Source organism: Mesoplodon mirus, assembly GCF_964341445.2.
Source record: "Mesoplodon mirus genome assembly, chromosome: 15".
NCBI lineage: Eukaryota > Metazoa > Chordata > Mammalia > Artiodactyla > Ziphiidae > Mesoplodon > Mesoplodon mirus.
Window position 1 is genome coordinate 63,412,307 of NC_138991.1, and position 26,833 is coordinate 63,439,139.

Sequence of the window (26,833 nt, forward strand, 5' to 3'; positions counted from 1 at the left end):
TTAGTAAAATGTGTGCGAGTGTGTGTAGTGTAAGAGAGCAGGGCTTCCCTGGTAGCGCAGTGGTTGAGAGTCCGCCTGCCGATGCAGGGGACATGGGTTCGTGCCCCGGTCCGGGAAGATCCCACATGCCATGGAGCAGCTAGGCCCGTGAGCCATGGCCGCTGAGACTGTGTGTCCGGAGCCTGTGCTCCACAACGGGAGAGGCCACAACAGTGAGAGGCCCGCGTACCACAAAAAAAAAAAAAAAAAAAAAGAGAGCAAGAAAGCAAATGTGGCAAAATGTCCACCATTGGGAGCCTAAGTGGAGGGTATTCATTGTGTTATTTCAGCAACTTTCCTTTAGATTTGAAACTTCTCAACCCTATTGATTCCACTGATATGTATGACATGGATGAATCTCAGCAGCATTATGCTGGGTCAAAGTAGCCAGGAGCAGGGACTTCCCTAGCAGTCCAGTGGTTAGGACTTGGTGCTTTCACTGCCACGACTCCATTCAGAGAGCAATCTGGAAGAGGCAAAGTAAAGCAGATCAGTGGTTTCCAGGGGATAAGACCTGCGGAAGGAGCACAGGGAGCTCTGGGTGATGGACCATGGAGCTGGGAGAGCAGTGTGGGAGAGATGCCCGTCAGGGGCTCAAGGAGGAGCCAACCCTGCCCACACCTTGATTTCGGGCTTCTGGCCCCCAGAATTATGAAACAATACATTTCTGTTTTTTGAGCCATAATAAAACATTCTGTTTTTTTCTATATTTTGAGCCAAACAATATATTCTGTTTTTTGTTATGGCAGCCCTAGGAAATGAATACCTACCAATAAAGTCAATTTTTTTTTAAGTTGGGAAAAGACTTGGAAATATCAGGCTAAATGAGAAAAAACAAGTTACAGAACAATGTATTCAGTGCAAAACATTTTATAGGAAGGTTTTAAATGCCCCAAACAATACTACTGATTGTTCATAGACTTTGTATCTGTCGTAAAAGCCCAGAGGCGCCTTGGTCTGGAAGTGCGCCATTCCCTGGGTTGCCTCACTGGAGGGGGTGGGGCATTCTGCTGGCTTCTGCCACCCAGCAGAGGCTGCCCAAGTCCTTGTGAAGTCTGTGGAGGCTGCCCCAGGGAGGAGACACCAGGACTCGGAACACTAGGGGTCCACCAGGTGGTTAGGAAGGTGGGGGAGAGCATTCAGGGCTGAGCCAGAGCTTGGAGGCTCCAGGAAGCTGGCTTGCTTCGGGGGTGGCTGGAGACCAGAGGGCTGGGTTATTATCATCCCTGCTCTTATCTGGACATGTCCCAGCATCCCTAGGGCTTCTCTGGGGCCACTCTGTCACTCTTATCCATCTTCACCTGTGATCAGCAGGGAGGCTGGGAGAGGGGAGCTGGGGGACAGGGGAGGGGCTGGAGGCCAGGACTCAGGTCCAGCAGAGAGGCTGGAGGCCAGATTCAAATGTCCAAAGAATGACTGGGGCTGGGAGCCAGGCAAGATGGAATGAGAGGTCGGCCATGCAGCCACAGACAAATCACTTTGCCTCCCTGAGCTGGTAACCTGTCTGTGAATGGTAATGACTTAATAGAGTTGCTGTGAGGATGAAATACATTGTAATACATGTGGTGAGTCATTTCTTAGGGCCCTGCTGAGGATCAGGAGCACAGCCTAAGCACTGGTACTTCACCCTCATTGAAGTCTCAGAACTCCATAAGCTAGGAACTGTGATCGCCTCCATTTTACAGATGGGGAAACTGAGGGCTGCAGAGGCCAGTCAGCTGAATGACACAGGTACACACAAACTGGAATTTGGACTGAAGCCATGTGATGCCAGCACCCGAGAGCCAAGCTCTTTTGCTGTTTGTTTTATTGGTGCCTTTCTGGTTTATAGGTCTACACTTCCTCCAACCTCCTGGGTGGACTGTGAAACTCCTTTGGGAGTAGGGCCTTGAGTACTTCATCTCCAGGTGAGCCCACCCCCTGCCTGGCAGGAGGGGGGCTCAGGGAAGGCTTGCCGAGTGTGGGTGCATTATACCTGGGGCCCCGGGTGGTCCTGGTATTTGGAGGGAGTCAGGTGGCAGCAGCGAGGCAAGGCTGGGGTGTCTCCAGCCCTCTGAAGTCTGCCAGGCTGTCCCACAGGTGCTGTGGGAGAATGTAGTGGCCTTGCCAGGCAAGGCAGCCCACAGACCCCTTTGCAATGTAATTGGTACCCCTGCTCTATGCTGGCAGGAAACCTTGTCCCAGCCCTGGACACAGTAGTCCCAGCCCCTGAACCACCCCTCCAAGGAATCCTTGCATCCATTTCCCCACAAGTCAGGAGTCCCAGCTCCCATCTTCCTCCTGTTTTTCTAAAACTCAGCCAGATAGGACTCCAGTCCTCCAAGACTCAGAAGCCCTGACCGCCCCCAGCCAGAGGGGCAGGGCACCAAGCTGATACTGGCTGGCAAAAGCTGATTATGGACATTTCTGCCCATCTCCACATTCAAGGATGTCACATCAGTAGCTTGAAATCAGCTTTGGAGGGAGGACTTACAGCACAGAAATTGGCAAAAGCAACAAATCAGGGCATTCTTTTTCCCCAGAGAGTCTGTTGTTAAAGTGTTACCAGCATACCATTGCTCCCAGCCCTTCATCTGTCCCTACTCACCAGGCCAGGAACCCCTTTTACAGGGACCCAGGGAGCCCTGTAAGTCTGAGGAGACTCCTGACAAGCCACCAGGCCACGGCAGGGGCATCCCCTGCATGCCCAGGCTGCACTGGGCTGGACCCCAGAACCCAGGCCTGGATCCTCCCAGTCTCCATACCCAGACCTCTGCCTCTGACTCTGTGCAGCCTGGGAACTGAGAGCCTCAAGTTGGGAGGTGCACAGGCTAAGGTGTGGTTATGGGCAAGTCACTTTAGCTGTCACCTACAGCACGGGAATCAGCATAAGAGCACACACCCTGAAGTCACACTTGTGCTGCTCACATTCAAGTTCTGTCCATGTGACCCCAAGCAAGTTAGATTCTCCCTGGCCCTCAGTTTCCTCATCTGTAAAATGGGGATAATAGTAGTTCCTGCTTCATTAGGATGTCATGAAAGTAAAGAAGTTATCCCCATATAAGAGGATATTATTACTTAGCATATTACTTAGCATTAATACATGTTAGATTTGTTGTTATTGTTAATAATTTCCTATCCCACAAGGGCAGTTGTGAGGGGAGAGGAGCTGACATATATGCTCAGGGGTCTGCACACAACAGGTGCTCAGTTAATGGGCCCTGTCGTTTTCCGATGGCAGCACGATGGGTCACTGGCTCTGACCTGGGTGGAGGCGACTTTCTTTAGGCCCCACCTGGTCATTCCGGCCACCAGGGGGCGCCCCAGCCTTGCCCGTGGCACCGCCCCCTCACCTGTGCGGGCAGTTCACCTGGCGCCGCCTGCGGAAGAGGGGACCAGGGACCGCGGGTACCTCGGAGGGAGCCCGGCGTCGTCGGGTGAGAGCCTAAGGGGCGCCGAGGACAGGGGCCCTTCGAGCTTCGGGCGGACCGGGCCGGGGAGAGTGGGCGAGTGGGGGATGGGGCGGGGCAGGGGCGGCCGGGCCGGACTCCCGGGGCCGGGAAACGGGGGACGCGGGCAGGAAGGAAGGCAGGAAGGCGGTGGCTGGGCTTCCGACGCCTAGGGTTGGGGGTCGAGGCGTTGGGGACCCTGACGCCTGGGTAGAGGTGCTAATAACTGGTAGCTCGGTGCCGGGAGGGGTGAGGAGGAGGGATACCCCTGAGTCCCAGAGCAGTGTTGGGCCTGCAGAGGCCACGTCAGGGAGACCCCCAGTCTGGCCAGGGGGCATTTGGGCTGGGACTGCCGCTGATGCCTGGGTCCTGAGAGTAGGCCTGCGGTCGGACACCTGGCGAGGAGAGGAGGGGAAGGGATAGATGTGTGTGCGCGTGTAGGGGGTGGGGGAACCTCAGGAGTGCTGGAGAAGGGTAATATGCCAGGAAATCCCCGTGTGGCCCCTCCCTCCTGAGCCCTGGAGCCCCTGAACTGCGGGCCCTGGCGGTCCTAGGGAAGTGCCACCAGGCTCCCATCCCCAAAGCCGGGCGGGAAGTAAACAGAAACCTGGAGTGGCCGGGCGGGCGGCAGTGCCGGCACAACCTGTTACCTCGCAGGCCCGCCCGCCCGCCCGCTCAGGGCCTGGAAACTGGGGGACTGGGGCCAGCAATCCAGAAGTGGTGGGCTGAGGGTCCAGGCACCTAAGTTCAGAAGGATGGGGACCTGAGAAAATAGGAAAACAAGGGCCAGGAGGGCTGGGGTTGGGGGCTGGGAACTTGGGCCTGGGCTTCTGGAAGGGGAGGGTGCTGGATTTCTGGGGGCTAAGGGCTCAGGACACATAAGTTCCCCAGGCCCTGTATTCTTGGGAGAAGAGGCTGGACTCATCGCAGAGTCCTGAGTCCCAAGAACCTGGGTTCTGGGAAGAGTTTCCCAGCTGGTAAGAGGCTGGGAGCCAGAACATCTGGGTCCTGGGAAGAGGGGGGTGGGGACTGTCGCTGGGGTGGTGTGTAGTCCTGGAGCACTGGGAGAAGGTTTCCTGGGAGCAGAAAACATCTGCCAGAGGCAGAAGGCTGGACAGCTCTTTTCCTGCTTCTCCCTGACTCAGTTTACCCTGGGGACATTAACGGAGCTGGGCAGCCAAGACACAGATCATTAACCCTTTATGGCCCAGGGAGGCCCTGGCTGCAGAACCGAGAGGGCCAGTAGGCAGGTGAAGAACTGCAGGAGAGCCACATCTTGGCCAGTGGGGGGGGGGCGGGGCAGTGAACCCCTTTGGGCTGCGGTGTAGAGTGTCATGCAGCTACCTCTCCCCACAGACCTGCCTGTCCCCACAGACACTGCAAGCACCATGAGCTCCCCAGAAGGGCCCAGCTTCCCATCCGGGCTGCTCTCCAGGGGCACCTCCCCCAGCAGCAATGAGGGCTTCTTCCCCTTTGTGCTGGAGCGGCGGGACTCATTCCTGGGAGGGGGCCCAAGGCCTGAGGAGCCCGAGGACCTGGCCCTGCAGCTGCAGCAGAAGGAGAAAGACCTGTTGTTGGCCGCAGAGCTTGGCAAGATGCTTCTGGAGCGCAATGAGGAGCTGCAGCAGCGGCTGGAGATGCTGAGCGCCCAGCACTCTGAGCATGAGGAAGTGAGCTGACAGCAGAGGGCAGGGCTGGGGGGATGGAGGACAGGGGAGGAACCAGGCAGGGGGGCAGGGAGAGGAAAGCCAGGCAGCGGGATGCCTCCGGAACAACAGTTCAGGTCTGGGACCAGCCTCCCTGGCAGTGTTGCCCAGTGGTTAAGAACATGGGCTCTGAGGGCAAGACAGGACCTGGGTTCAGATCCCTGCCTGGCTGTGTGACCTTGGGCAAGCTGCTGGACCTCTCTGAATCTTGGGTCTGTCTCCTCAGCAGTATTGCAGGATCCCAGCCAACAGATCCTGGGCTCTCTCCCTGCCTGGCTCTGGGCTAAGCACTTTCCATGCATCATCTCGGTTAGTTCTCACCCAGCTCTGGGAGATATGAACAGTTCTCTCTGCCCAGGCTGTGGTCAGCCACACTCTCACCCTGGGGGTCACATCTGGTCCCCTAAACACCCTGGACACCACTGACTCCTGTATCCATGTCGTCAGCCCCACACCCTCCCCACCTGGCCACCTAATGGGCATTTCAACATAAGTGGCACTAGATTCCATGACCCCATCCCCTGCTGTCCCCACCCCAGCTTCCCGCCATAGGACCAGAGCCTGCACATCTCTGTGACCTCTCCCTCCCACACTGGCAGGCCCTGTTGATTCTTCTTCGAAACTAATTGTGAATCTACCCACTTCTCATCGTCTCTCCAAGCTGGCCGCAGCCCCATCATCTGCCCCAGACACTGCAGCTGCCTCCTCACTAGTCCTTAGCTTCCACTCTTGTCCCCTGAGCCCCTTCTCCATGCGGAAGCCAGAAGGATCTTCAAAAATTGCAAATCAGATCATTTCAGTCCTTGCCCAGAATCTCTCAGTGGCTCCCCCTCACATTTAGAATGAAACCAAAACTCCTCCCCATGTGACCTCCTTGACGTCAGTCATCTCAGCCACTCAGTCATCTCAGCCACGCAGTCCCTCCTCAGAGGGGGCCTTTTTTCAGTTCCCTGAGCAACACACGCTTATTGCCTCAGGGCCTTTGCACTTGCTGTCCCTTGCTGTAGCCTTCTTCCTTCTTGCCCTGCAGGAGTCAACAGACATCACTTCCTCCTGAAGGAGCCCCCACCCCACCCCACTCCTCTTCATCACTTCTCAGGGTTTCTTTAGAGCTCTTAATGTCCCCCCTCTGAAACTACCTGGTTCAAGCATGTGTCCATTTGCCTCTGGACTCTAAGCTGCTTCAGGCACGGAACTTGGTGGTCTCACTTACTGCTGACAAAGACTCCAAAACGGGGTGAGCTCAGGAAATATTGGATGGATGGATGGATGGATGGATGGATGAATGGATGGGACTTGGAGATATTACGGAACTTGCCTTACCACAAAGCAGCAGCGGAGCAGGACAACAGCCAGGACAATCGGACCCCGAACCTGTGGGCTCCATCCTAGAGCTGTGTTGCCCCCACAGTATTTGGTTAAGGGCTTGGCTGCCTGGGTTAGAATCCCGGCTCCACTAACTCACTGTGTGTCCTTGGGCAAGGCTTTTAACCTCTCTGAGGCCCAGTTTCCTCATTTGTAAAATGAGGATGTTAAGGAGTCTAAGTCTCGTGGAGTAAATAAAATAATATAATATAGGTAAAGTGCTAGCACAGGCCCTGGCAGGAATGCCTGCTAATCATTGTAGCAGCTGTGGTTAGCTTCACCTTCCTGCGTGGAGAGTCTATGACGGGGAGGCGGGAGACGCTGGCCCCCTGACTTGCCTGCCTCCACAAGCTGGGCATCTGGGTGTGCCAGGAGCACCCCCCTGCTGGTTAGACAGGTTTGGGGGAGGGCAGGCAGAGGCCTGGGGCCAGGGTGTGGCTGACCAGGGATAATTAGAGGGAGCTGGCCAGGAGGAGCTGGGGGAGAGGGACCGAGCAGAGAGGCTGGGCAGAGGCCGAACCTCCAGAGCCCCTGGAAGGCAGGTGTGTGAGGCCATGGGCCGAGGCTTCAATTCTGCCAGACTCAGGCGCCACAGAGGCGCCTACGCCCTCGGGTCCAGAAGCCCTGGTGGCAGCCAGAGGTGAGTGGGCATCAGGGAGCCCCGCCCAACTCTGGCCCAGGGTCAGCCCCTCCTGGAAGCTTCTCTCTATTGCTCCCTCTCCTCCTCTACTGTCTGAGGCTGTGTCTTGCCCTCTGCCCACTTCCTCCCCGGCTCTCTCATGTTTCTGGTTTTCAGGCCTGTCTCAGACCCCCCTTGGACTTTCTTTGGGTCTCTGTCTGTCTCCCTGCGTCCCCTCCAGTCTCACCTCTCCCTGTCTCTACCCTCTGTCTCGGCCCCCACAGCGGCTGCAGCAGGAGAACCATGAGCTCCGCCGAGGCCTGGCAGCCCGGGGAGCCGAGTGGGAGGCCAGGACTGTGGAGCTGGAGGGGGACGTGGAGGCCCTTCGGGCCCAGCTGGGGGAGCAGCGTTCTGAGCAGCAGGACAGCGGACGGGAGCGGTCACGCGCCCTCAGTGAACTCAGTGAACAGAACCTCCGGCTCAGCCAGCAGCTGGCCCAGGTGGGACGGCCCTGACCCCGGGTCCCTGGGCAAGGAGGGGCAGACACCTGGGTCCTGGTGGGAGTGGGTGCACTGGGCTTGGTGTTGCGGCTTGGGCCAGCTGAGGGCTCCACTGCCTCTCCCCACCCTCAGGCCTTCCAGACTGAGCAGGAGCTTCAGAGAGAATTGGATGGACTTCGGGGGCAGTGCCAGGCTCAAGCCTTGGCTGGGGCAGAGTTGAGGACACAGCTGGAGTGTCTGCAGGGGGAGGTGAGTGCCAGCTGGGTCTACTGAGCCTGGAAGGCTGGCTGGGGGCTGTCTGTGCCTGGCCTAGCCCTTCCACTCCAGCTCTGAGGCCTTTCCCCAGAATCAGATGCTCCAGAGTCGCCGACAGGACCTGGAGGCCCAGATTCGAGGTCTGTGTGAGGAGGTGGAGAAGGGCCAAGGCAGGCTACAGGCAACCCATGAGGAGCTGCTGCTGCTACGGCGGGAGAGGCAGGAGCACAGTCTGGAGGTGACTAGTAGGGTTGGGGTGGGCAGGTGCATCCAGCAGGGGCCTTGGCCACTGCCTCAGGGCTTCCTGGGAGAAGACACCAGACCTGGGTCACTGGGAGCCCTAACAGCTGGACCAGAAGAGCACAGGCATTAGCACAAGGGCAAGTGGGAGCCATAAGCTACTGAGCAGGGGCAGTACTCTTAGAATGCATCAGAGACTGGCATCTGGGAGGCCAGGGATGGGGCTGAGGCCAGAACTCAGGGCAGAGATGATAGGGACCTGGACCAGGTCTGGGCTGTGAAAATGGAAGAAAGGAAACGAAAAGAGGCAGTATGGCTTGATGTTTGAGATCTCAGGAGTTTGCACTTTGTGGTCAAATTACCTGGGTTCTTATTTCAGTGTCCCTTCCTACTATTGCGGAACACCAGCCTCAGTTTCCCCATCTGTGAGATGGGATGGTAATGGTACATGGCTGTGGTAAGGGTGTGAGACACTCAGCACATTGCCCAGCTTAGAAGAAAGGATCAGTCAATGCTGGATGACAGCATTAGTGAGAGTTAGAAGGTAGACCGGTATGGTCGGGGGAGGGGGTGGGGCTTTTCGAGGTGACCTGGTGGGGTGAGACTGGAGGGAGAGTGATGGGAAACTTTGAAGCCGGGGCGCCGATAGGCGCCCTGCTTTATAGGGGAGGAAATCGGTGTCTGCCGAGGGAACTGCGCGGCCCAAGGCAGCCCAGCGATCCGGGAGTGAGAGCCAACTTCAGCGCTGGGCTGCGCGGACGCGCGGGGCTGCCTGACTCTCTGCGGCGCGCCGGCGCCCCCTGTGGGCCGGCTGCGGGATGCTGGTGGCGGGAGCACCTGGCTGACCGCCCTTGTTTCGCTCTGTGGTGGGCTGGTCGCAGCTGGAACTCGCGCGCTCCGAGGCGGGGGAGGCACTGAGTGCGCTGCGGAGGCTGCAGCGGCGGGTCTCGGAGCTGGAGGAGGAGTCGCGCCTCCAGGACGCCAACATCTCAGGAGCCTCGCTGCAGTTAGAGCTTGCCCATAGCCTCGACAGCGACAAGGACCAAGACCAGAACGCGGACAGAGGCGGAGATGCTCTGGTGAGCTCTCGGCCCACCAGCCCCCACACGTACCATCCAGGAGGGCTGCAGACTCCGCCCCTCCTTTTTTCCCCACGAGGTTCGACACTGCACTGACCAGTTTCTTTGGTGAACAGGCCACTCTGTCCCCGGAGACCCAAGAGGCATCCAGCCACCAGCCTTCGCCCCAGGAGGAGAGGTTGGAGCCTCCCAGGAAGCGAGCATCCCTGAGCCCAGCGGAGATACTGGAAGAGAAGGCGGCGGAAGTGGTCCGGTTGCAGGATGAGGTGGGGGGAGCATAGTACTGAACGCAAAACCCCTCTCAATGTCAGTTTCTCTTTCCCATCTACATCTCCGAACCTTTGCCCACGAATTCCCCTCTACCTGGATAGCCCTTCATCCCAAAAAACTTGCAATCATGTTTGAAGAGCCAGCCTGTATGTCACCTCTTCCAGGAAGACTTCCTGGACTACACTGCCCCTTTGGTCCCACCTCCCAATGCTTCTCCATGCATCCTTCCTGCAGGCTTATACCACCCATCTAGCCCCGACCAACCCCACCCCTCTAGGCGCTCAGAAGATTCATCTCCAGCACAGGACCACAGCTGTCTGGGTTGTTTGTGGAGCAGGCGGGGATGGGGTGGGGGAGGGGCGGGAGGGCGGCGAGCTGGAGTCCAGGCTGCCTGGAAGAGCAAGAGCTGGGACACTCAGGGGTCTACCTGCCTTTCTGCACCTTACCCTCTCCGCAGGTGGCGCTGCAGCGGGAAGAGCTACAGTCCCTGCGGGAGGAGCTGCAAAGGCAGAAGGAACTGCGGGCGCAGGAGGATCCCGAGGAGGTCTTAAGCGGCGCCCTCTCGGATCGGGACGAGGCCGTGAACAAGTGAGCATCTGCCACCATCCACCACCGCCCCGGGGGGGCTACAGGCCCCCAGGACACTCTGGCCTTTCTGGGTCTCGGATTCCCTCACGCGAGTGCTATAATTGTCCCCACTCTGATGCAAGGGCCCCCTAACCTCCCTGGTTTCGGTATTAGCGGCCTCACTCCCGCCTGGGTCCAAGAGCCCCCAACCACCACTGTTCGTTGAGGCCCCAGCGCCCTCGGAGCTGCTCTCTGCCCCTCTCTCTTGCAGGTCGCTGGAACTGGCCCTGGAGCTCGGCCACGTTTCTCTGGAGCGCGACTCCCTCTCCCGGGAGCTGCTTCGCACCATACGCCAGAAGGTGGCGCTGACGCAAGAGCTGGAGGCCTGGCAGGTGAGGGGCGGGGCCGGCGGGGCGGGGCCGGCGGGGCGGGGCCGGCGGGGGCGGGGCCGAACGTTGACCCAACCCGCCGGCCCTGCCGCCCTGCCCGCAGGACGACATGCAGGTGGTCATCGGACAGCAGCTGCGATCACAACGCCAGAAAGAGCTGAGTGCGGCTGGATCCGCCCCGAGCCGCGCCCCGCCGCGCCTCGGCCCTGGGCCCGCCGGCGGCTTCTTCAGCAACCTCTTCCGAAGGACCTGAGCGCCTGGTCGAGGGGGCCACCTTTGCCCTCTTTGGCTCACTTTCCTCTTCTGGCCAACGGAGCGACGGGCCCCGACTGTCTGCCAAAGGTGGCTGGTGCCCTCTCCACCCCGAGGGGCTGGGCAAGGGCTCACCGGGAGCAGGGGCCAGCTATGGGGGCCAGGGACCCCAGGTGGGTGGCAGGGGCAGGTGTGGCAGAGCTGTTTTTCGAATCTATATAGGTCTATCTTTTCCAGGGACTAGGCCCCCTGGCCCCCGGCATGCTCCAGGACAGAGGTGAGGGTGGGTATTTATGTATCAAGCTCAGACAGAATAATATATAAATCATTGCACCGACTTGGCCTCCATTCTTGGGAAAAAAGCACATAAAAAAAAAAGCCCAAAATTTTATTAGTATAATAAAAAGAAAAAAACAAACCACTCCAAACCCCTGAGATGGAGGTGCGGGTGTTGCTGGAGGTCAGAAGGACAGGGAGAAAGCTCGGTAGCCCAGATTGGTGAAGACATCCACCCTGCAGCTGTTGCCTGCGGCTGTCAGGACCTAGAGGCAAGAGGGGAGTGACTGACCTGCCCACACGCCCTGGCCTCCCAGGATCCCCACTGCCCCTTGCTGAACCCACCTTGCACTCAGGGGCTGCTGGTTGCTGGTTGAGGCTGAGGCTTAGCAGCCCTGGGGAGGAGCCAGGCACCTGGGCCTTGAGCTCCCCGCTCAGCTGCCACTGATTGACACAGCGACCCTGTCCAGCTGATAGAATCTGTGGAAGACAAGGAGGGGCCTCAGGGTTCAGGGCTGCAGGGGGAGCGGGGCAGGGCTGTCAGAAGCAAGACAGAGGGCCTCACCAAGTCCTGGTAGAAGGTAACGTGCTTCTGTGGTGCCCGCATGGGGAAGACGGTGGTGGGTGTGGAGGATCGAAGGTGCCAGAGGGTTAGTGCTGGGCCACCTCCACAGACCTGGGCAGAAAGGTGGGGGTCCCCAGCCGCCGTGAACCACAGGCCCTCAGCTGGACAGGGCCCAGAGCTGCCACCCCATCCTGCACTCTGCCCAGCTCACCATCCAGTCGGAGTCAGTTGCCAAACATCCAATCCAGCGCCCATTGTGGGGCCTCGAGCACTCCTGGGAGGGAGGAGGAGAATAGAGGAGGAGGTGAAGACACAGGAGATGCCCAGAAAGGAAGAAGGACAGAGCATGGGGTGCGCCCTCACCTCGTGCTTGTAGACCTCAATTGTCTGGACCTCCTTGGCCGTGCGGAGGTCTGTGGGGGAAGAACCATAAAAAGTACCCTCTTTGCCCCAACCTCCCTTACCACCATCTTTCCCTCCAATCAGACATTCCCTTACCCCAAAGCCGCACGGCCCCATCCTCGCCACCTGACAGCACCTCGGGGCTCCGCTCCCGCAGTGCCAGGCAGTGGATGTAGTCCGTGTGGCCCCAGAGGGCCCGCTGCAGGGAGAGGAGCAGTGTCAGGACAAGATCCAGGAAGGATGCTGCTGCCCTTGCTCCCCCACCCTGCCCCTGCCACTCCAGTTCCACAGCCCTCTCACTGTGAAGGTCCCCGTCTCAAGGTCCATCGTGTGCAGCTGACAGTCTCCCCCTGCCAGGATGAGAGAATTCTCCTGCAGAAGAAGGCAGGATGGGGTCAGAAGAGAATGTCAAGTCAGAACAGGGAGAGGGGAAGGATTAAAATTTGGACCCAAAACAGGGCAGGGCAGAGCCCCGATTAAAAAGGGCTCAAACCTTGGGGACGAGAAGCAAAGCATTGATCTCAGGTACTTCCAGACTGGTCCTGGGAGAGGGAAAGCAGAATCAGCTCTTGTGAGGCAGTACCTTCACCCCCACATGCCCTCTGCCCACATGGGCCTGGCTCACCTGTATGGGGGCTGACGACGCCACAGCTCCTTACAGCCCTTCATGGAGGAAAACAATGGGTGACCTCAAAGGCTCTCTCTGGGTCTGGGCACCTCACCCTTCCCCCAGCTCCACACTCACCTTCTTAAGGATCTCTGCCCAAAGCCAGGCCTTCACCTCCCCATCCCCAGCACTGAGCAGATGTCGATCAGTGGAGACCATGCTGTAGACGGGTCCATCGTGGGCTAAATGGAAGAACAGAACCTGAGTGACCCCGTCCTGCTCCTCTCGTCCACCCGGGGGTTCCCTAAGCTGGCCTCAATGCCTGCACCCACCTTGGAAGGTCACCATGGGCTTCTTACTTTCCTCTTTGGCCTCAGAGCTCAAAGCAGCAGACAAGCTGAAAGGAGAGGGGCCTGAGAGTCAGAAGCAGGGGGCATCAGCCCCAGGAGGACCAAGTGCCAGAGCTAATGGATGGTGGGGAGCAGGGGCAAGGGTACCTAAAGATGGCTATCTGCCCATAATTGTTGCCAGCTGCCAGGAACTTCCCACAGGGTGAGACATTCTGGGAAAAAATGATCATGTGCAGCCGCTGCAGGGCCTGAAATACTTCCATCTGTGGAGAGAGGCTGGATGAAGGCTGTCTGGGGCGTCTGGGACCCCTGATCCACACACTCCTTCCTGCTTCCCCTGCTGCAGTCCGGCCTCCCGCCACAGTCCGGCCTCCCACCGCACTGCCTTCTCAGTTCTCCTTTGTATAGCCCACCAAGCAGGCACCTGTCCATATAGTCCCAGGGGTGGCTCGAAGAAGGAGGTGAGAAAGGGGAGAGTTGAGGCTTGATGCCTAGTGGAACTTTTGACCAAGGACTCAGCCTCTCCTCCAGGTTTCCTCAACTGTCAAAAGGAGCTCACGGGAGATTTTGTCACGACTGTTTGAGCTACTGTATATAAAAAGCTTCGCACAGGACTGCCTCGGAGAAACCACTTAAAAAGTGGCTCTAGGGGCTTCCCTGGTGGCGCAGTGGTTGAGAGTCCGCCTGCCGATGCAGGGGACGCGGGTTCGTGCCCCGGTCCGGGAAGATCCCACATGCCGCGGAGCGGCTGGGCCCGTGAGCCATGGCCGCTGAGCCTGCGCGTCCGGAGCCTGTGCTCCGCCACGGGAGAGGCCACAACGGTGAGAGGCCCGCGTACCGCAAAAAAAAAAAAAAAGTGGCTCTATTACTCCAATACAGAAAAACGTACTGACTCCTAATCCGTATCCTGACTTTCATGTTAGGCCCCTGAGGTACTTCTGGGTTACTCTCCCTCCCTCGGGTCAGAATCCGAGTCCCACCAACAGCCCACGCAAAACAGGTCTTGAGGGAACGACTCCTTGCCGGCCCCTTCGGAGCCGGGCATGTGGACTACAAACCCCAGAAGGCACCGCGCATTGCGCTCCCCTCACCTGACCCAGAGGCACCGCTTGCGGCATGGCTCGCTCCATATCGAGAAATAGAAGTCCCAGAGTGCTCCGCGCACGACGAAGCCTCACGAGACCGGAAGTGCCGGCGAGCGCCTCCCTTTCGCGGCGCGTCACCTACCGAACACCGCTGGCGGGGCCGGCGTGAAGGCGGCCGCCGCGTAACCCGAGTCCCAGGAGCGAAGGTGACCGCCGAGAAGGTCCCAACACTAAGTGGCGCCCTCCTCAATGCCACTACCCCAGGTCCCCTCCTCTACCTCCCCTCCCCTACCACGCTGAACCGACCCGCCTTCCAGTCGCGTGCCGTCCGTCTTCCGCGCCTGCGCGGAACCTGGCCGCGCGCGCGCCTAAAGCCACGCCCCACGCGGTGAGCCACGCCCTCGGAGGCTCCGCCTCTGTCGCCTGGATCCCACCCCTCCGCTCGCAGGACCCCGAACCCCAATGATCTTGCAGCAACCCCTGGAGCGACGCCCCCAGGGTCGGGCCCAGCGCGACCCGCGGGCCGACTCAGGGGCGTCCCGAGGCCTGGACGCGAGGTGTGTGGGGGGGCCCTGGGTGGGCCTGGCCCGGGGGCCCAGGAGCTTTGGCTGGGCCCTCAGGGCTGGTCTGCAGGATGATACGCGGTGGGGTTTATCGGCAGGGCTTGGGCATGAGCTAAGACAGGGTTGCAGACTCGGGACAGACTCCGAGGCAGGCTTCTGGATGGTCTGGGAGAGGGGGTGACTTAGGCGTCAGCTGAGACAGGGTTGGGCTGGGGGCTTCTGGCTGACGCTAGGCTTAGTTGGGCAGATCCTGGGGATGGGTCCGAGAGGGTGGAGTGCTCCTGGCTCTCTTTTCTTCCCAGCTCCCCTCTCCGAGGAGCTGTGCCCATGAGCACCAAGCGTCGCCTGGAGGAGGAGCAGTGAGTTTGGGGGCAGGGAGGGACTCCCAACAAGCCCTCTGTCACCTCAGGTCCCCATCAGACTACCTCTCTTCTGAATATCCCAGGCTGCCTGCCTCCCCGTCTCTCCCCAGGGAGCCCCTGCGCAAGCAGTTCCTGTCTGAGGAGAACATGGTCACCCACTTCTCTAGACTCAGCCTGCACAATGACCACCCTTACTGCAGCCCCCCCATGGCTTTCCCCCCAGCTCTGCCCCCACTCAGGTAGGCACGATCCACAATCCACTAGCTGGGCCTTCTGGAGGATCATACCCAACCCTCAGAGCCAATCTCCAGGCTCTGGCTCATCTTGCTATTTTTAGCTTCTAGCCAACCTCTGTTGTTTCCCTACTTGGCTCCTTGGAAGGTGCCAGCAGTCCAGGAGCCCCTGGGGACCTGTACCAGGTGGGTTGTGGCTCTGCCAGTCCAGCCTCAGCCCTGTGCCGTGACTGTCATTTCCTCTTCCAGAAGCCCTTGCTCTGAGCTGCTTCTCTGGCGCTACCCTGGGAACCTGATCCCTGAGGCGCTCCGGTTGCTGAGGCTGGGGGACACCCCCACCCCCCACTATCCTGCAACCCCAGCTGGGGACATAATGGAGCTCTGAGTGTTGGGGGCAGTGCCCCTGCCCACCTTCCTTCTTCCCCACAACAGGGGAGCCCAGCACTCCCACGAAGGGGGCAGCTGCCCTGCTTTTCCTCCAGACCAGGCCTCTGGGCACCAGGACCTTCCCCCAGCAGAGGACACTGAGCCCCACGGAGCCCTGGGGTGGGAGGCGCAGGAGCATGGGAAGGGAGCCGTCCCCTCCCCAGAGAACTGAATAAAGACTGCTGAGCAAATGAAGGCTTCAGTGTGGAACCCAGGGCCTTTGGGAAGGGGAGGGAAGGGCAGGGGTGCTGGATGCTGGGGTTTCTCAAGATCTTCCCTGGAAAACGGTCAGGGCACGGCCAGGTCCTGGCAGGCTGGGCTCAGGCATTGAGAATGTGTGAGTCAGAGCCTCACCCCCACCCCCGCGGCTGACTCACTCCTCCCTCCAGCTCTGGGAAGTCAGGCTGGGATCATGCCACTCTCCAAACCATTTAAAGTTAAAGATTCTTTTATTAATAAATTCTCTCCCCCTCCAAACTTTCTTCCCAAAATAAATATCTCCCCCCTTTTGGGGGTTGGAGGGGCAGTGTCTTAGGGCCAGCCCTGCTAGAGGGCCAGCCCCCTAGTGTTAGGAACAGGTCCCTAGCCCCCCAGGCTGAGACCCCGTAGTGGAATTTCAGTACATATGAGTGGGTGGGTCCTGATGTTGTGTCTGTCCCTCAGGTCAGCCTGGCCCCCAGGCCATAGTGGGGGTGAGGGGACCCTTGTGCAAATGCTGTGGTTCCTTAGTGTCAGCTGTCTGGCATGAGCCAGCCAGGGTCTCCTTTTCTATTCTGGAGCCAGAGTCAGGGCAGTCAGACACCTTGGAAGACCCTTCTGAAGCCTGGACCCAGGCCTCAGAGAGGTGATTCGCTGTCCCCCATCCCTCCACACCCCTGTGGTTGGAGCAGCCTGGCTCTGGCTGTGTCTGGGAGGCTGGGGCTGGCTACAGAATGAATGAATGAATGATGAGTGGGCGCAGCCTCCTGCTGGCAGGGGGCGCTCACTGTCACTGGATCAGCGCCACGCCAGGGCAGCCCTCCCCGCCGGTCTCCTCAATGGGGGCTGCAAGATAAGAAGAGGGGCATCAGGAGCGGGGGAGATGTTGAGGAATGATGGGGGGGCCGTCGGGCGGGCGGGGACACACTTACTGGTAAACTTTTCTCTCCTGCGGCACCGTCTCCAGACCAGGAATCCGGAAAGCAGCCCCAGAACGAGGGCCAGGCTCAGGGCACCCCCCAGGATGGGCCACAGCAGCCTGAAGGAGGCTGGAGGGGCCGCAGCGCCTGGGGACGGGACTCCAAGTCAGACCTCGCCCCTCTAGGGACCAGCCCCGCCCCCTAGGTCGGAGCCTTAAGCCTTTCTTCCACCGTGGTCCCTACCCCAGTCAGAGCCCCTTCCTCACTCCAGCCTCTCCCAATTAATTCCACAGATCTGCTCCCCTCTCCACCCAGCAACCTTCTCCCCCAGTCTGGGGTCCGCTCGCCTCTGGCCCCGCCCCCACTCACAGCCCAGGCAGAAGTCGCTGTGCGGTCGCGTGGGGCACGATGCGCAGTCCATGCACTTGTCTAGGTCCGCGCTCCAGGAGCTGCCGCGAGAGCAGGGGGTGGTGCCTGGGGAGGGGGCCGCGAGTCAGAGGCGGGGGGCGGGGGGCGGCTATTTTTGGGGCTGAGGTCAGGGTCGGCCGGCTCGAATAACGTGAGTCACCGGCGCCCTCCCTCCACATTCCTCACAGGTGACCGCACGGCCCGACCGGGACACGGCAGCGCGGGGGAGAGGGGGGCGTAGTGCGGGACGCTGGGGGGAGGGGGTCAGGTCCCCATAACAGCCCCCCCGCCGCCGCCGGCGGGTGACTCATTCCTGGGCACCGGGCCCGACCCCGGTCCCTCCCCCCGCATAGCTGGGCACTGAAGTCACCGGATGGAAGGGGGCACCCCACATGGTATGGGGGGCACAGACCTCCGTGCCTCTCAACAACCCCCCCAACTCTTCGGTCAAGGGGGGTGGGCAGACCCGGTATGGATCAGGCTGGGGGCGTGCCACCTTACCGGACGGGACATCCCTCCCTCAAACTTTTCTTCTCTCTCCACTTCCGAGTCCAGACTCAGGACCGAAGCCTCCCCCGCCCCCCAAGTTGGACAGGCGGGAAACTGAGGCCCGGACTACGGATGAAGCTGGGAGCGAGATGGGACCTGTCCCGGCCAGGGAGCGCGGTGTCTGGAGACCACCTGACCCCGGATCCCCATGTCCGCCTAGTCCCCCCAGTTCTGCCCCCTCCTCTAGGCCCCCAATGACGGCTCCCCGATCCCGGACCTGGGATTCCCCCGTCTCCCACGCCCTCCCGCCCAGCCCGGGCCGGGCATACCTGGCACTCGCTCCCCGGCCGCGGCGCGCAGCAGCGCCAGCCCGAGCCCCAGCACGAGGAGCCGCGGCAGCGGGCGTAGCGGGCCAGGAGACATGGTGCTCGTCGGGCGGCGGCTGCAGTCTGCGCTGGCCGCCCGCGTACCGGGGCAGACAGCAGCGGCCCCGCCCCCGCCTTCCGGGGCGGATCCCTAGCCTCGGCCCGCCCCGCGATCCACCCCTAGACGCCGGGTCCCGCCCGGACCTCTAAGTTCAGTCATTCGCTCAACAAACGCCGTCTGGCCGCGGGAGCGGCCAGAAAGCCAAAGGGATGCAGATCTGGCCCTGCCTTCTCGGTGCGAAAGCCCAGGAGGTGCGTGTTGGGCGAGAGGGCGGATCTGACACGAAACAACCCAGCACAGAGAAAGCTGTTTCTTAAGGGCCCCGAGGGTATGATAATAACAATACAACAAAAATAATAATACTGTGCCCTTTAATTTCTACCTTAGGACATAGTTACATAGTAAAATGTGGGCTTGTTGTGTCCATTTTTCAGAGTAAAGTGAGGCTCGGGAAGGTTAGGTGAGTTCCGGAGTCGAGCCCCAAACTATGTTCGGCTCCATACCCTGCGCCTTGACCCACTGCTTGCCGGACTTCAGCCAGTTGATGCCCTGCACCCGGGCCAGATGGGGGAGCAGTGGCTCCAGGCTCGAGCGCCCCCCACTGACGAGGTTGGGATTCGCGAGTCCGCCGCGGTGTGGACTGGGGTCTCTGCCCCTCCCCTGGGCGGTGGTCCGGTGACGTCATTGCCTCTTTAAGACCCCCGCCTCCGCCCCAGTCCCAGCACTCCGCCTGCTACTCCGAATCTAGGTGGACTCCTCCGCAGGTGAGCCTGGGGGAAGTGTGCGTGTCGTGGGGGAGGGGGTAGGTGCCTCGAAGATAGGGGGGCAGGGGGAGTGGCGGAGTTGGGCTGGGGTGCGCGTGAAGAACATGAACTGATTGGGCGGTAGCCACCCAGGGCCAGGAGCCCCTGGGCGGGGGGCTGCACCAAAGCCCTAATGGGGTCCTTTGGCGGAAGGGTTAAACGCCCCTCCCCCCAGCCCGGGGACAAAGGCACCGAAACCCAGGCGCCCCTCCCCCACCTGCGCTTCCCTCTGGGGCGGGGCTCCCTTCCCCCTCACCTGCGGGAGCGGACCCTGCAGCTAGCGCCGCCATTAGAACCTTCCAGGGTGCGCGGCTTCCAGGCCGGGGGGCTGAGGACACCCTCCTTCTGGCCAGACTCAGAAGGGAAATAGGGATCAAGAACGGGAGGGGACGCCCTCGGATGAGCCGAGCCTGTAGTGCGTGGAAAGGGAAGGGGTCGAGAGCAGGGACACTCTTGTAAGGGAGAGGTGCCGGGTGCCTAGTCTGGTGTGGCCCCGGCCCTAACCCGGCCAGAGGGCTGACACTGGGTTTCGGATTAGCGCTGTAAGGCCCCCCGCATCCTATCTCCCCCCAGGTCATGAGTTCGGCCCGGGTTATGGGCGGGTGCAAATGAGTGGAGAGTCTGCCCTCTGGCCACTCTGGTGGGACCGGCGCTAAGTTTAGGTCCGAGCCGTGCGCGGGAACTTTGGGCAATGGAGAGCCACAGCGGGACCCTGAACGGAAGGGATCCCCCGCGGCGACCTCCAACACGAAGTGGGATGTGAGGGGGCCAGGGCTGCCCCAGAGGAGATGTTTCACTGGACAGACCCCAAAGGTGGTAAATTCTTTTAGGGAAGTTGTGTCCTGAGAGGATGGCATTTGGGGCAAGAATACACACAAAAAAATGTCACCAACCTTGGGGGTCTACTCTGTGGCCCCCCTAGGGGAGGGCAGAAGGGCAGGAACCAGGGAGGCAGCCGGTGGCCTTGGGAAAGGAAGTGCTTTGGGGTGGGAGGGCTGTTTTTGTTTTTGTTTCCCTCCATCTCTCCTGCCCCATCCAGGGTCTGACTGGGTGGGATTGTTTGGGCCAGGCAGTGGCAGGCAAGGCCAGGGCTGATTGGCCACTATGTACACAAGATCTTAAGATCAAACTGGCAACTGCCTGTTTGGGGTACAGAACCAAGTTGGGGTGAAGGGTTTGGACATTTATGTTGGGTGCTGGGAGGAAACTTGGATCTCTATCTCTTGGTGTTAAAACTAAGTTTTAAGCCTGAAACTCACGGCTAGAGCAAACCTACCACCCATTAACCCTGTGGGAACCACCAAAAAACTGCATTCTATTGTTTCATCCCTTTTGCCCCTTTGTACCCAAAGTAGCTGAAGCCATGGGCGAGCATGTGCGTAGGCTTTATATTTCACTTGCACTCAAAACAACTAGGACTGGGTTGCTTACTTTTTCACTCTTATAAACCAGTGCCTGTCTGGGGAAAAAAAATACTAAAGCATTAAATGCTCATTTTGCCCATGAGAAAATGAGGCTCAGGGAGCATGCCTTGCCCATGTTACAGGACACGGTGTCCTGATTCCCAGGGTTCATACTCTTGGTGTCCTGTGTGGTGGCCATGGCATGTGGCACGGGGGTTAGCATTCATTGGGAACCAGGGGCTGGGCCAGCTGATCTTAACGTTACTCTGCTTCTGTCCCGCAGTGCAGCTCCTCAGCCTCAACCTTGCCATGGCTTCTGCTGGTCTGCAAATCCTGGGGATCATCCTGACACTGCTTGGCTGGGTGAATGCCCTGGTGTCCTGCGCCCTGCCCCTGTGGAAGGTGACCGCCTTCATCGGCAACAGCATCGTGGTGGCCCAGGTGGTGTGGGAGGGGCTGTGGATGTCCTGCGTGGTGCAGAGCACCGGCCAGATGCAGTGCAAGGTGTATGACTCACTGCTGGCGCTGCCCCAGGACCTGCAGGCGGCCCGAGCCCTCTGTGTCATCACTCTCCTAGTGGTCCTGCTCGGCCTGCTGGTCTACCTCGCAGGGGCCAAGTGCACCACCTGTGTGGAGGACAAAGACTCCAAGGCCCGTCTGGTGCTCATCTCTGGGATCATCTTTGTCATCTCAGGAGTCCTGACCCTGATCCCCGTGTGCTGGACAGCCCACACCATCATCCAGGACTTCTACAACCCCCTGGTGGCCGAGGCCCAAAAGCGGGAGCTGGGAGCCTCCCTCTACCTGGGCTGGGCAGCTTCTGGCCTTTTGTTGCTGGGTGGGGGGCTACTGTGCTGCACCTGCCCCTCGGGGGGGTCCCGGGGCTCCAGCCATTATATGGCCCGATACTCGGCATCAGCCCCGCATACTGCCTCTCGGGGTCCCTCTGAGTACCCCACTAAGAATTACGTCTAATTCGGGAAGGGGAGCGGGGGCTCCCTTGAGAGTGGAGCCTAACCCTCTGAGCTGGAGCCATGGCAATGGTGATCCATGACAGCTTTGGTGTTGTTTTTGCTTTATATTGTTGGGGGGGCGGTGGTTAATCCATTTGATAACCCACCTGGGCTCTGCTACTGGCGTTCCTCACCTTTGGATGATGGAGCCAAAGAGGTGATGCTTCAGAGTTTCTGGATCTTTCTCAACCCTGGACACCCCGATCTTAGAGACCAACCTGGAGCTTTGGGCCCCATGTGAAGGGTGCTTGCTATCCAGGTGCTTTCATCCTGTCCCCGAGAGTTGCTGCTGCTGCTGGGGGTAGGGCCTCCCTAGGCCTGCAGAGACAAGCCTTCCCTTGCTGGTCAGGCCTCTGGAACCCCCAGGGGCTTTTGAGCCACATGTAGCCTCTAGAGGAGCAGGTGATAAGTTACCAAAGACCCACCCACCTCCAAGTCTTCTGACCTCTGGCTCCTCCATCCTGAGTCATGTCCCCCCTGTGCTGACCCCTGACCCTCCCATGCCCAGCCCCTGTGCACTTCTGCCATGTCCTGCCCAAACTCACCAGTTTTTACTAAATAAAGCACGTTTTGTTTGGTTACTTGCCTTTGGTGTTGCTGGGGGTCTGCTGAGTGCTAGCCTGGCAGCAGGAGGTGGGCACAAGTCACTCACCTGTGTTGCCCCCGTGCCTTGCGTAGCCTGAGTGAGGTTACCCACTGGGCAGGACCTGGAGCAGGCCTTGGCCTGACAAACCCAGGAGAGGCCATCAGGTTTTCCCAGCCCAACCACAGATCAAAGGAGCCGGGTTACAAATGGTCTATTTATTCCCTACTCAAAAGGTGGGGGTGAGGGGGGGAGATGATGGGCAGGGCCTCTGGGCCTGGAGGAGAGTGGCTGCTCCCAGACGACCTGTCCTGGGCCTCTGGATGCTGGTAGTGGCCAGGTCAGAAGGGACCAACTCCAGGCCACGGAGGGCATAAGGAGCTACGCCCTTTGGGTGAGGCCCAGGTTCTGGGGGCAGGGGAGGGCTCAGAGGAAGAGGAGGGCCAGCCTGAAGAAGAAGAGAGCAGAAGAGAGAAAACTGGGGGAAGCAGGGGCAGGCCAGGGCACCCTGCCTGGATGGAGGTGGGGACCCCACTGAGGAGGGTCTAGACTCAGTCAGGCCCGCTGAGACTAGCCCTGCAGCTGGGCTGGGCTCCAGCATCTGGAAAGTGGGTTTCACCTGGGGGAGGGATTGACAGTAGAAGGCAAGGATTAGGGCAGGGCATCCAGCACAAGGTCAAGGTTCTAAGCAGCAGGCTTCCATGGACATTCACCTCACACGTAGTCTCTCTTGTCCAGCCCAGATGCACCCGAGCGGGAGGGGATAGAGTAGCCCAACCTCGGTCCCCGGGGCCGGTCGATCTGGGGCGGGGGGCATGTGCAGCAGAGGAGGCCCCCGCCCAACATAAGCAGGGCAGACGCCGCCCAGCCCAGGTAGAGAGAGGCTCCCAGCTCCCGCTTGAGGGCCTCAGCCACCAGGGGGTTGTAGAAGTCCTGGATGATGGCATGGGCGGTCCAGCACACAGGGATGAGCACCAGGATGCCTGAGAGGAGGAGGATGATCCCCCCGGTGAGCACAATGCGGGCCTTGGCGCCTTCATCCTCCACGCAGGTGGTACACTGTGCACCCGTGATGGCCACCAGCAGGCCAAGCAGGGCCAGCAAGAGGGCGATAACGCAGAGGGCTCGGGCCGCCTGCAGGTCCTGGGGCAGCGCCAGCAGCGAGTCGTACACCTTGCACTGCATCTGGCCGGTGCTCTGCACCACGCAGGACATCCACAGCCCCTCCCACACCACCTGGGCTACCACAATGCTGTTGCCGATGAAGGCGGTCACCTTCCACAGGGGCAGGGCGCAGGACACCAGGGTCCCCAACCAGCCCAGCACAGCCAGGGTCATGCCCAGGAGTTCAAGAGCAGTCGAAGCCATCTGTCCCCTCAGTTAGGTCTTCCCAACTCTAGGAGGCCTGGATGATTTGCAGGAGTGGGTCCGATGGTGCGGAGCGTTAAGTCAGCGTCCTCTGACCAAGACAGTCCTCACATCTGTGAGCCTCTGGCAAGGCACCTTCTCACTCCGTGCCCCTCACAGATGTGTCTCTGAACCTCCACAAACACAAATCAACCTCAAGTCCTGCTCAGCTGAGCGGCTGGTGTCCCTTCGAGGGGCCCGTCGCCCCTCAGATGCCCAGCAGCTGCTCCGCAGTCAGGTCCCACCACCGGCTGTCTGACCCAGCTTGCACGGACCCTCCCGACCCACCTTCAGGCTGAAGAGAGATGTGTCCCCAGAGTTGGTGCAGGTTCACGCTGAGCAGCTCACCTGGCGGTGCCACCTGGGGACTCTGCTGGCTCCCGGTTGCAGGCGGGGTTTTAAGGCCAAGGCAGGGGAGGAGCAGAGAGGCCGAGACTGGGGAAGCCAGAGTGATGGGAGGAGGCGGGGCTGGGGATGGGATGGGGGCCTCAGGGTCAGTGCGGGGGTGGGTCATGACCAGGATGGAACAGGGGAAGAAAGAACATCCATGCCGTGGGAACCCATGGACAAAGGAATGGGGAGACTGAGGACCAGCTGTGGAGGAAGGAATGGGGGCCATAAAGGAACTGGCTCAGGACAGAAGTGGGAGGGTATCTTGGGGAGCCTCCTGTCCCCCGCCCGCCGCTGTCTCTGCTCTCCGCCACCCCGTGATGCAAACGCACCAGCTTCCCCAGTATCACACACCCCGCCCCTGTCCACCTGCCCGCCAACCGGGGACTCTCTGGAATCTGATCTGTCTCCCGTCTCAGCCCGGTGGCGCTGGCAGCTCCCGAGGGAGGGGCCCCGCCCACACTGTTCCCCAGCAACAGGTGCCTGGCGCTCAGCTCAGGTGGCATCACCCAGGCAATGGCCTAGAAAACCAACCCCCCCAACTTCTACATCAGCTCAGGTGTGCCATCCCCACCCCTGCTGCTGAAACTGGGGGCTGAGCTGAGGGTGTCTGGGGGCCGGGGACAAAGAGCCCGTTGTGCAGGTGGGGGAGGGGGGAAGGGGGAGAGTGGCAGGGGCGCGAGCCCTCCGTGGGGGTGCAGCCCTAGCACCCAACTCTGTTCCTCGGGGAGTGGGACACCACAGAGGAGGGCGTCCCTGAGCCCTGCCCCACAGTCCTCAGGAAAGACACCCCTCCTGAAGACCCCATCAGAGCCTGTGACTCCCCTCGTGGGGGCAGCCTGGAAGCCACACAGACCATGGCTCAAATCCTGTCCCCCACCCGGGGCCAGTTCATGGAAGGTCAAGGTCCTCAGCCTCCTTGGGTCAAAGATCCCTTTGAGAAGCACACAAACAGGAGCCCCTCATTTTGGGCAGGCCATGAGCTCCTTCAAGGCTCTCCCTGGGTGCTAAGAACTGAGGATTTTTGTGTGAAAAGGGAGTTGGGGGCTGATGAAAATTCCAGTCTCCAGGGTGGTGGGGAGGACCCCCGGGGGAGAGCCTCTCCACCCGCCCTCCTCCTGAGGAAGCTGGAGCTCACCTGGCCTGTGGGGCAGGGGTGGGAGGCCCCCCAATGCACACCTGGTCGCTGCACCACTCTACGACCCTGAGGGAGGGGAGGGGTGCTAGGTGCCTCCTCACCTGCCCAGTGGGGCTTCCTTTATAAAGGATTCTAATTTCAAGTGGCTGCATTGCTTCTGGGAATGGGTTTTAGCAATTTTTTGGAAGAGAGGTTTATATCTTCATCAGATTTGCAAAGGGGTGGGTGCCCCAGAAAAGCACAAGAACCCCTCCCCCTAAAATGGAGCAACTGAGGCCAGTGCCAGCCAGTGGGTCTGACAGGTGGACTCCAATGATTGGAGCTTTCTCCACACTGGGTGCCTCCCCAGAGAGGGGCAGAGATCAACTGGTATGGGCTGACCTGGTGGCCCCCGGCCTGAAGACGGGAGGAGGGTGCTAATGCTAGCTGGCTGGGAAACGGCCAGAGCTCCCTGCTGGCTGTGATGGGCAGGGGGAACCCTGGGCAGGTTGTCCAGCTCATCTAGTGCCCCCTCACGCCCCCAGGCCTCAGATTTCATGGGGGTAGGGGGTGGTTGAGAAGAAGGGCAAATAGAGGCAAGCCTTCAGTGGGCTCCCTCTGGGGCCACCAGGAATCCAGTCACACAGGTTTGGGCAGGCAGGTGTCAGGGAGCGGCAGCCAGCCTGGATCTCTGGAGGGCCCACCGAACCACACAAAAGGCCTCCCATCCTGGGCAGCCTCAGCCCAGGGCGTTTTCCTTTCCCAGGCCTGGAGAGAGTCTGCCTCCTGCCTTGGGCATAAGGTCACCAACTCATCCTGATTTGCCTAGTACGTTCCTGGTTTGAGCACTGAGTCCTGTGTAGGGGGGTCGGGGGGGACAGGGACAGTTGGTCAGTCTGCAATTGGGCCTTGCTTTAAGGGCCCACCAGTTCCACAGGCAGCTCCAACCCCCTCCCCCCAACGTCGTGATGGGGCCTGATGTGGGCACTACACACACCAGGTAAACGTGGTGCCCAGAGATGGCACTAAGAGGACCCTGAACTTCTTAGATCCCATTTCCTCTTCAGCCCGACATGTCTACACTCTACCCCTACACTGCCACACAGGAGGTGGGCGCTCAGAGGATGAAGACACCCCTCTCGCCGCCGCCCCCAGAAACCAATCCCAGCCGGACCTGCCGCCGGGGGCGGGGCAGCTTCAGCTTCCTCCCACCTGTCTCCCACTCTTCCCCCTCTTGATAAGGCGCCTCCTCCACAGCCTAGACGGAGAGTAAAAGTGTCAGAGAACTAGGAGAGGCACACTGTGTGTGTGGGGGGGGGGATGGGCAGCAGAGGTCAGAGTCCCAGGGCACCTGGGCAGGAATGTACTGCCCACCCTCAGCCCTCCTCAGGCCACGGCTGGGAGGCCCCAGGCCCTCTCTTAGGTCCTCTGGTCAACCTGGATTCAGCTGGATCTGGGAACCGAAGGGTTAAAGTTGGGGCCTAGGCTGGGCCTGGGACTCGGGCTGGAAGGCTATCGAATGGAGAGGCCAGGACCCCCACTGTGTAGTTACCATCTCAATGACACTTTACCGAGTTCGCAGGAAGCCCCACCTCATCCGCCACCTCCTGGGAAAGAGGTGGGGGAGGAGAACCTTCCCCACTGTACCAATGAGGGAGGAAACCAAGGAAGTGGAGGAGGGCTTGCCCTCCTCACCCCTTCAGGGAGGGACAGAACCGAAACTAACCTTTGTTCTCTCTGGGAGGGTGGAGGGGTAGGAGGCTCAGGTGGGCAGAAGAGACTGCAGCTCAGCTTAGATGGAGGTGAAGTGGGAGGGGGTTAACTCCAATCCTATTGTCCATCTCGCTCCCCTTACAGGGGAACAGGACAAAAGAGGGGAACTGACTGTGGCCACCATGGTGCCAGGAAGGGTATGGAGGTAGCTATGGGGGCTGCACAACAACCCCAAAGGCTGCATCGCCCGTTCCCCTGGGGAGGCACCTGAGGCCCTGAAGTTGCAGGTGGAAAGCCCTGGCTCCTGAACCAAAAGGAGCAGAGGAAACACTGACATCCCGTAATAATTCTCAGGGACTCACGCCCCCACTTTACAGACAAGGGA

General features: G+C 60.1%; 6 protein-coding genes across 14 annotated transcripts; 3 read left to right on the forward strand and 3 right to left on the reverse strand.

Annotated features, from left to right (window-relative positions):
- The first annotated feature begins 3,398 nt into the window (after positions 1-3,398).
- On the forward strand, positions 3,399-10,986 carry BICDL2 (BICD family like cargo adaptor 2). Of its 3 annotated transcripts, none has more exons than XM_082644080.1 (11): positions 3,399-3,455; positions 4,613-4,717; positions 4,824-5,137; positions 7,442-7,657; positions 7,790-7,906; positions 8,004-8,150; positions 9,034-9,231; positions 9,348-9,497; positions 9,959-10,089; positions 10,340-10,460; positions 10,561-10,970. In XM_082644080.1, exons 3-11 carry the CDS (start codon positions 4,856-4,858, stop codon positions 10,708-10,710), a joined length of 1,512 nt encoding a protein of 503 aa, XP_082500206.1. In that variant the 5' UTR covers positions 3,399-3,455; positions 4,613-4,717; positions 4,824-4,855; the 3' UTR covers positions 10,711-10,970. The 3 variants fall into 3 exon arrangements, 2 of the variants coding, with proteins under 2 accessions (XP_082500206.1, XP_082500205.1); XR_014296031.1 differs by lacking the exon at positions 4,613-4,717 and having other exon boundaries at positions 3,407-3,455; positions 10,561-10,799; positions 10,947-10,986; XM_082644079.1 differs by lacking the exon at positions 4,613-4,717 and having other exon boundaries at positions 3,407-3,455.
- Positions 10,987-11,080: 94 nt separating this feature from the next.
- On the reverse strand, positions 11,081-14,292 carry THOC6 (THO complex subunit 6). Of its 3 annotated transcripts, XM_082644081.1 has the most exons (13): positions 14,001-14,292; positions 13,057-13,172; positions 12,892-12,956; positions 12,698-12,801; positions 12,578-12,615; positions 12,446-12,494; positions 12,253-12,324; positions 12,049-12,151; positions 11,914-11,963; positions 11,762-11,824; positions 11,551-11,661; positions 11,331-11,465; positions 11,081-11,251 (listed from the first exon to the last, which is right to left on the reverse strand). In XM_082644081.1, the coding sequence occupies exons 1-13, from the start codon at positions 14,037-14,039 to the stop codon at positions 11,171-11,173; spliced, it is 1,026 nt and encodes a 341-aa protein (XP_082500207.1). In that variant the 5' UTR covers positions 14,040-14,292; the 3' UTR covers positions 11,081-11,170. The 3 variants fall into 3 exon arrangements, with proteins under 3 accessions (XP_082500207.1, XP_082500208.1, XP_082500209.1); XM_082644082.1 differs by lacking the exon at positions 13,057-13,172 and having other exon boundaries at positions 14,001-14,274; XM_082644083.1 differs by lacking the exon at positions 13,057-13,172 and having other exon boundaries at positions 14,137-14,270.
- A 130-nt stretch (positions 14,293-14,422) lies between these two features.
- On the forward strand, positions 14,423-15,769 carry HCFC1R1 (host cell factor C1 regulator 1). 3 transcript variants are annotated; one of them, XM_082644087.1, is made up of 4 exons: positions 14,423-14,551; positions 14,860-14,916; positions 15,003-15,158; positions 15,402-15,769. In XM_082644087.1, exons 1-4 carry the CDS (start codon positions 14,457-14,459, stop codon positions 15,535-15,537), a joined length of 444 nt encoding a protein of 147 aa, XP_082500213.1. In that variant the 5' UTR covers positions 14,423-14,456; the 3' UTR covers positions 15,538-15,769. The 3 variants fall into 3 exon arrangements, with proteins under 3 accessions (XP_082500213.1, XP_082500214.1, XP_082500215.1); XM_082644088.1 differs by having other exon boundaries at positions 15,030-15,158; XM_082644089.1 differs by lacking the exon at positions 14,860-14,916 and having other exon boundaries at positions 14,450-14,551; positions 15,030-15,158.
- A 239-nt stretch (positions 15,770-16,008) lies between these two features.
- On the reverse strand, positions 16,009-18,077 carry TNFRSF12A (TNF receptor superfamily member 12A). The gene is made up of 4 exons (XM_082644090.1): positions 17,923-18,077; positions 17,066-17,170; positions 16,709-16,843; positions 16,009-16,622 (listed from the first exon to the last, which is right to left on the reverse strand). The coding sequence occupies exons 1-4, from the start codon at positions 18,014-18,016 to the stop codon at positions 16,567-16,569; spliced, it is 390 nt and encodes a 129-aa protein (XP_082500216.1). The 5' UTR covers positions 18,017-18,077; the 3' UTR covers positions 16,009-16,566.
- An 86-nt stretch (positions 18,078-18,163) lies between these two features.
- Positions 18,164-21,819, forward strand: CLDN6 (claudin 6). 3 transcript variants are annotated; one of them, XM_082644085.1, is made up of 3 exons: positions 18,164-18,347; positions 18,454-18,783; positions 20,509-21,819. In XM_082644085.1, exon 3 carries the CDS (start codon positions 20,535-20,537, stop codon positions 21,198-21,200), a length of 666 nt encoding a protein of 221 aa, XP_082500211.1. In that variant the 5' UTR covers positions 18,164-18,347; positions 18,454-18,783; positions 20,509-20,534; the 3' UTR covers positions 21,201-21,819. The 3 variants fall into 3 exon arrangements, with proteins under 3 accessions (XP_082500211.1, XP_082500210.1, XP_082500212.1); XM_082644084.1 differs by having other exon boundaries at positions 18,164-18,783; XM_082644086.1 differs by lacking the exon at positions 18,454-18,783.
- Positions 21,820-22,519: 700 nt separating this feature from the next.
- On the reverse strand, positions 22,520-23,189 carry CLDN9 (claudin 9; the record flags this gene model as incomplete). Its single annotated transcript, XM_082645532.1, has 1 exon — positions 22,520-23,189. The coding sequence occupies one exon, from the start codon at positions 23,187-23,189 to the stop codon at positions 22,536-22,538; it is 654 nt and encodes a 217-aa protein (XP_082501658.1). The 3' UTR covers positions 22,520-22,535.
- Positions 23,190-26,833: the final 3,644 nt, after the last annotated feature.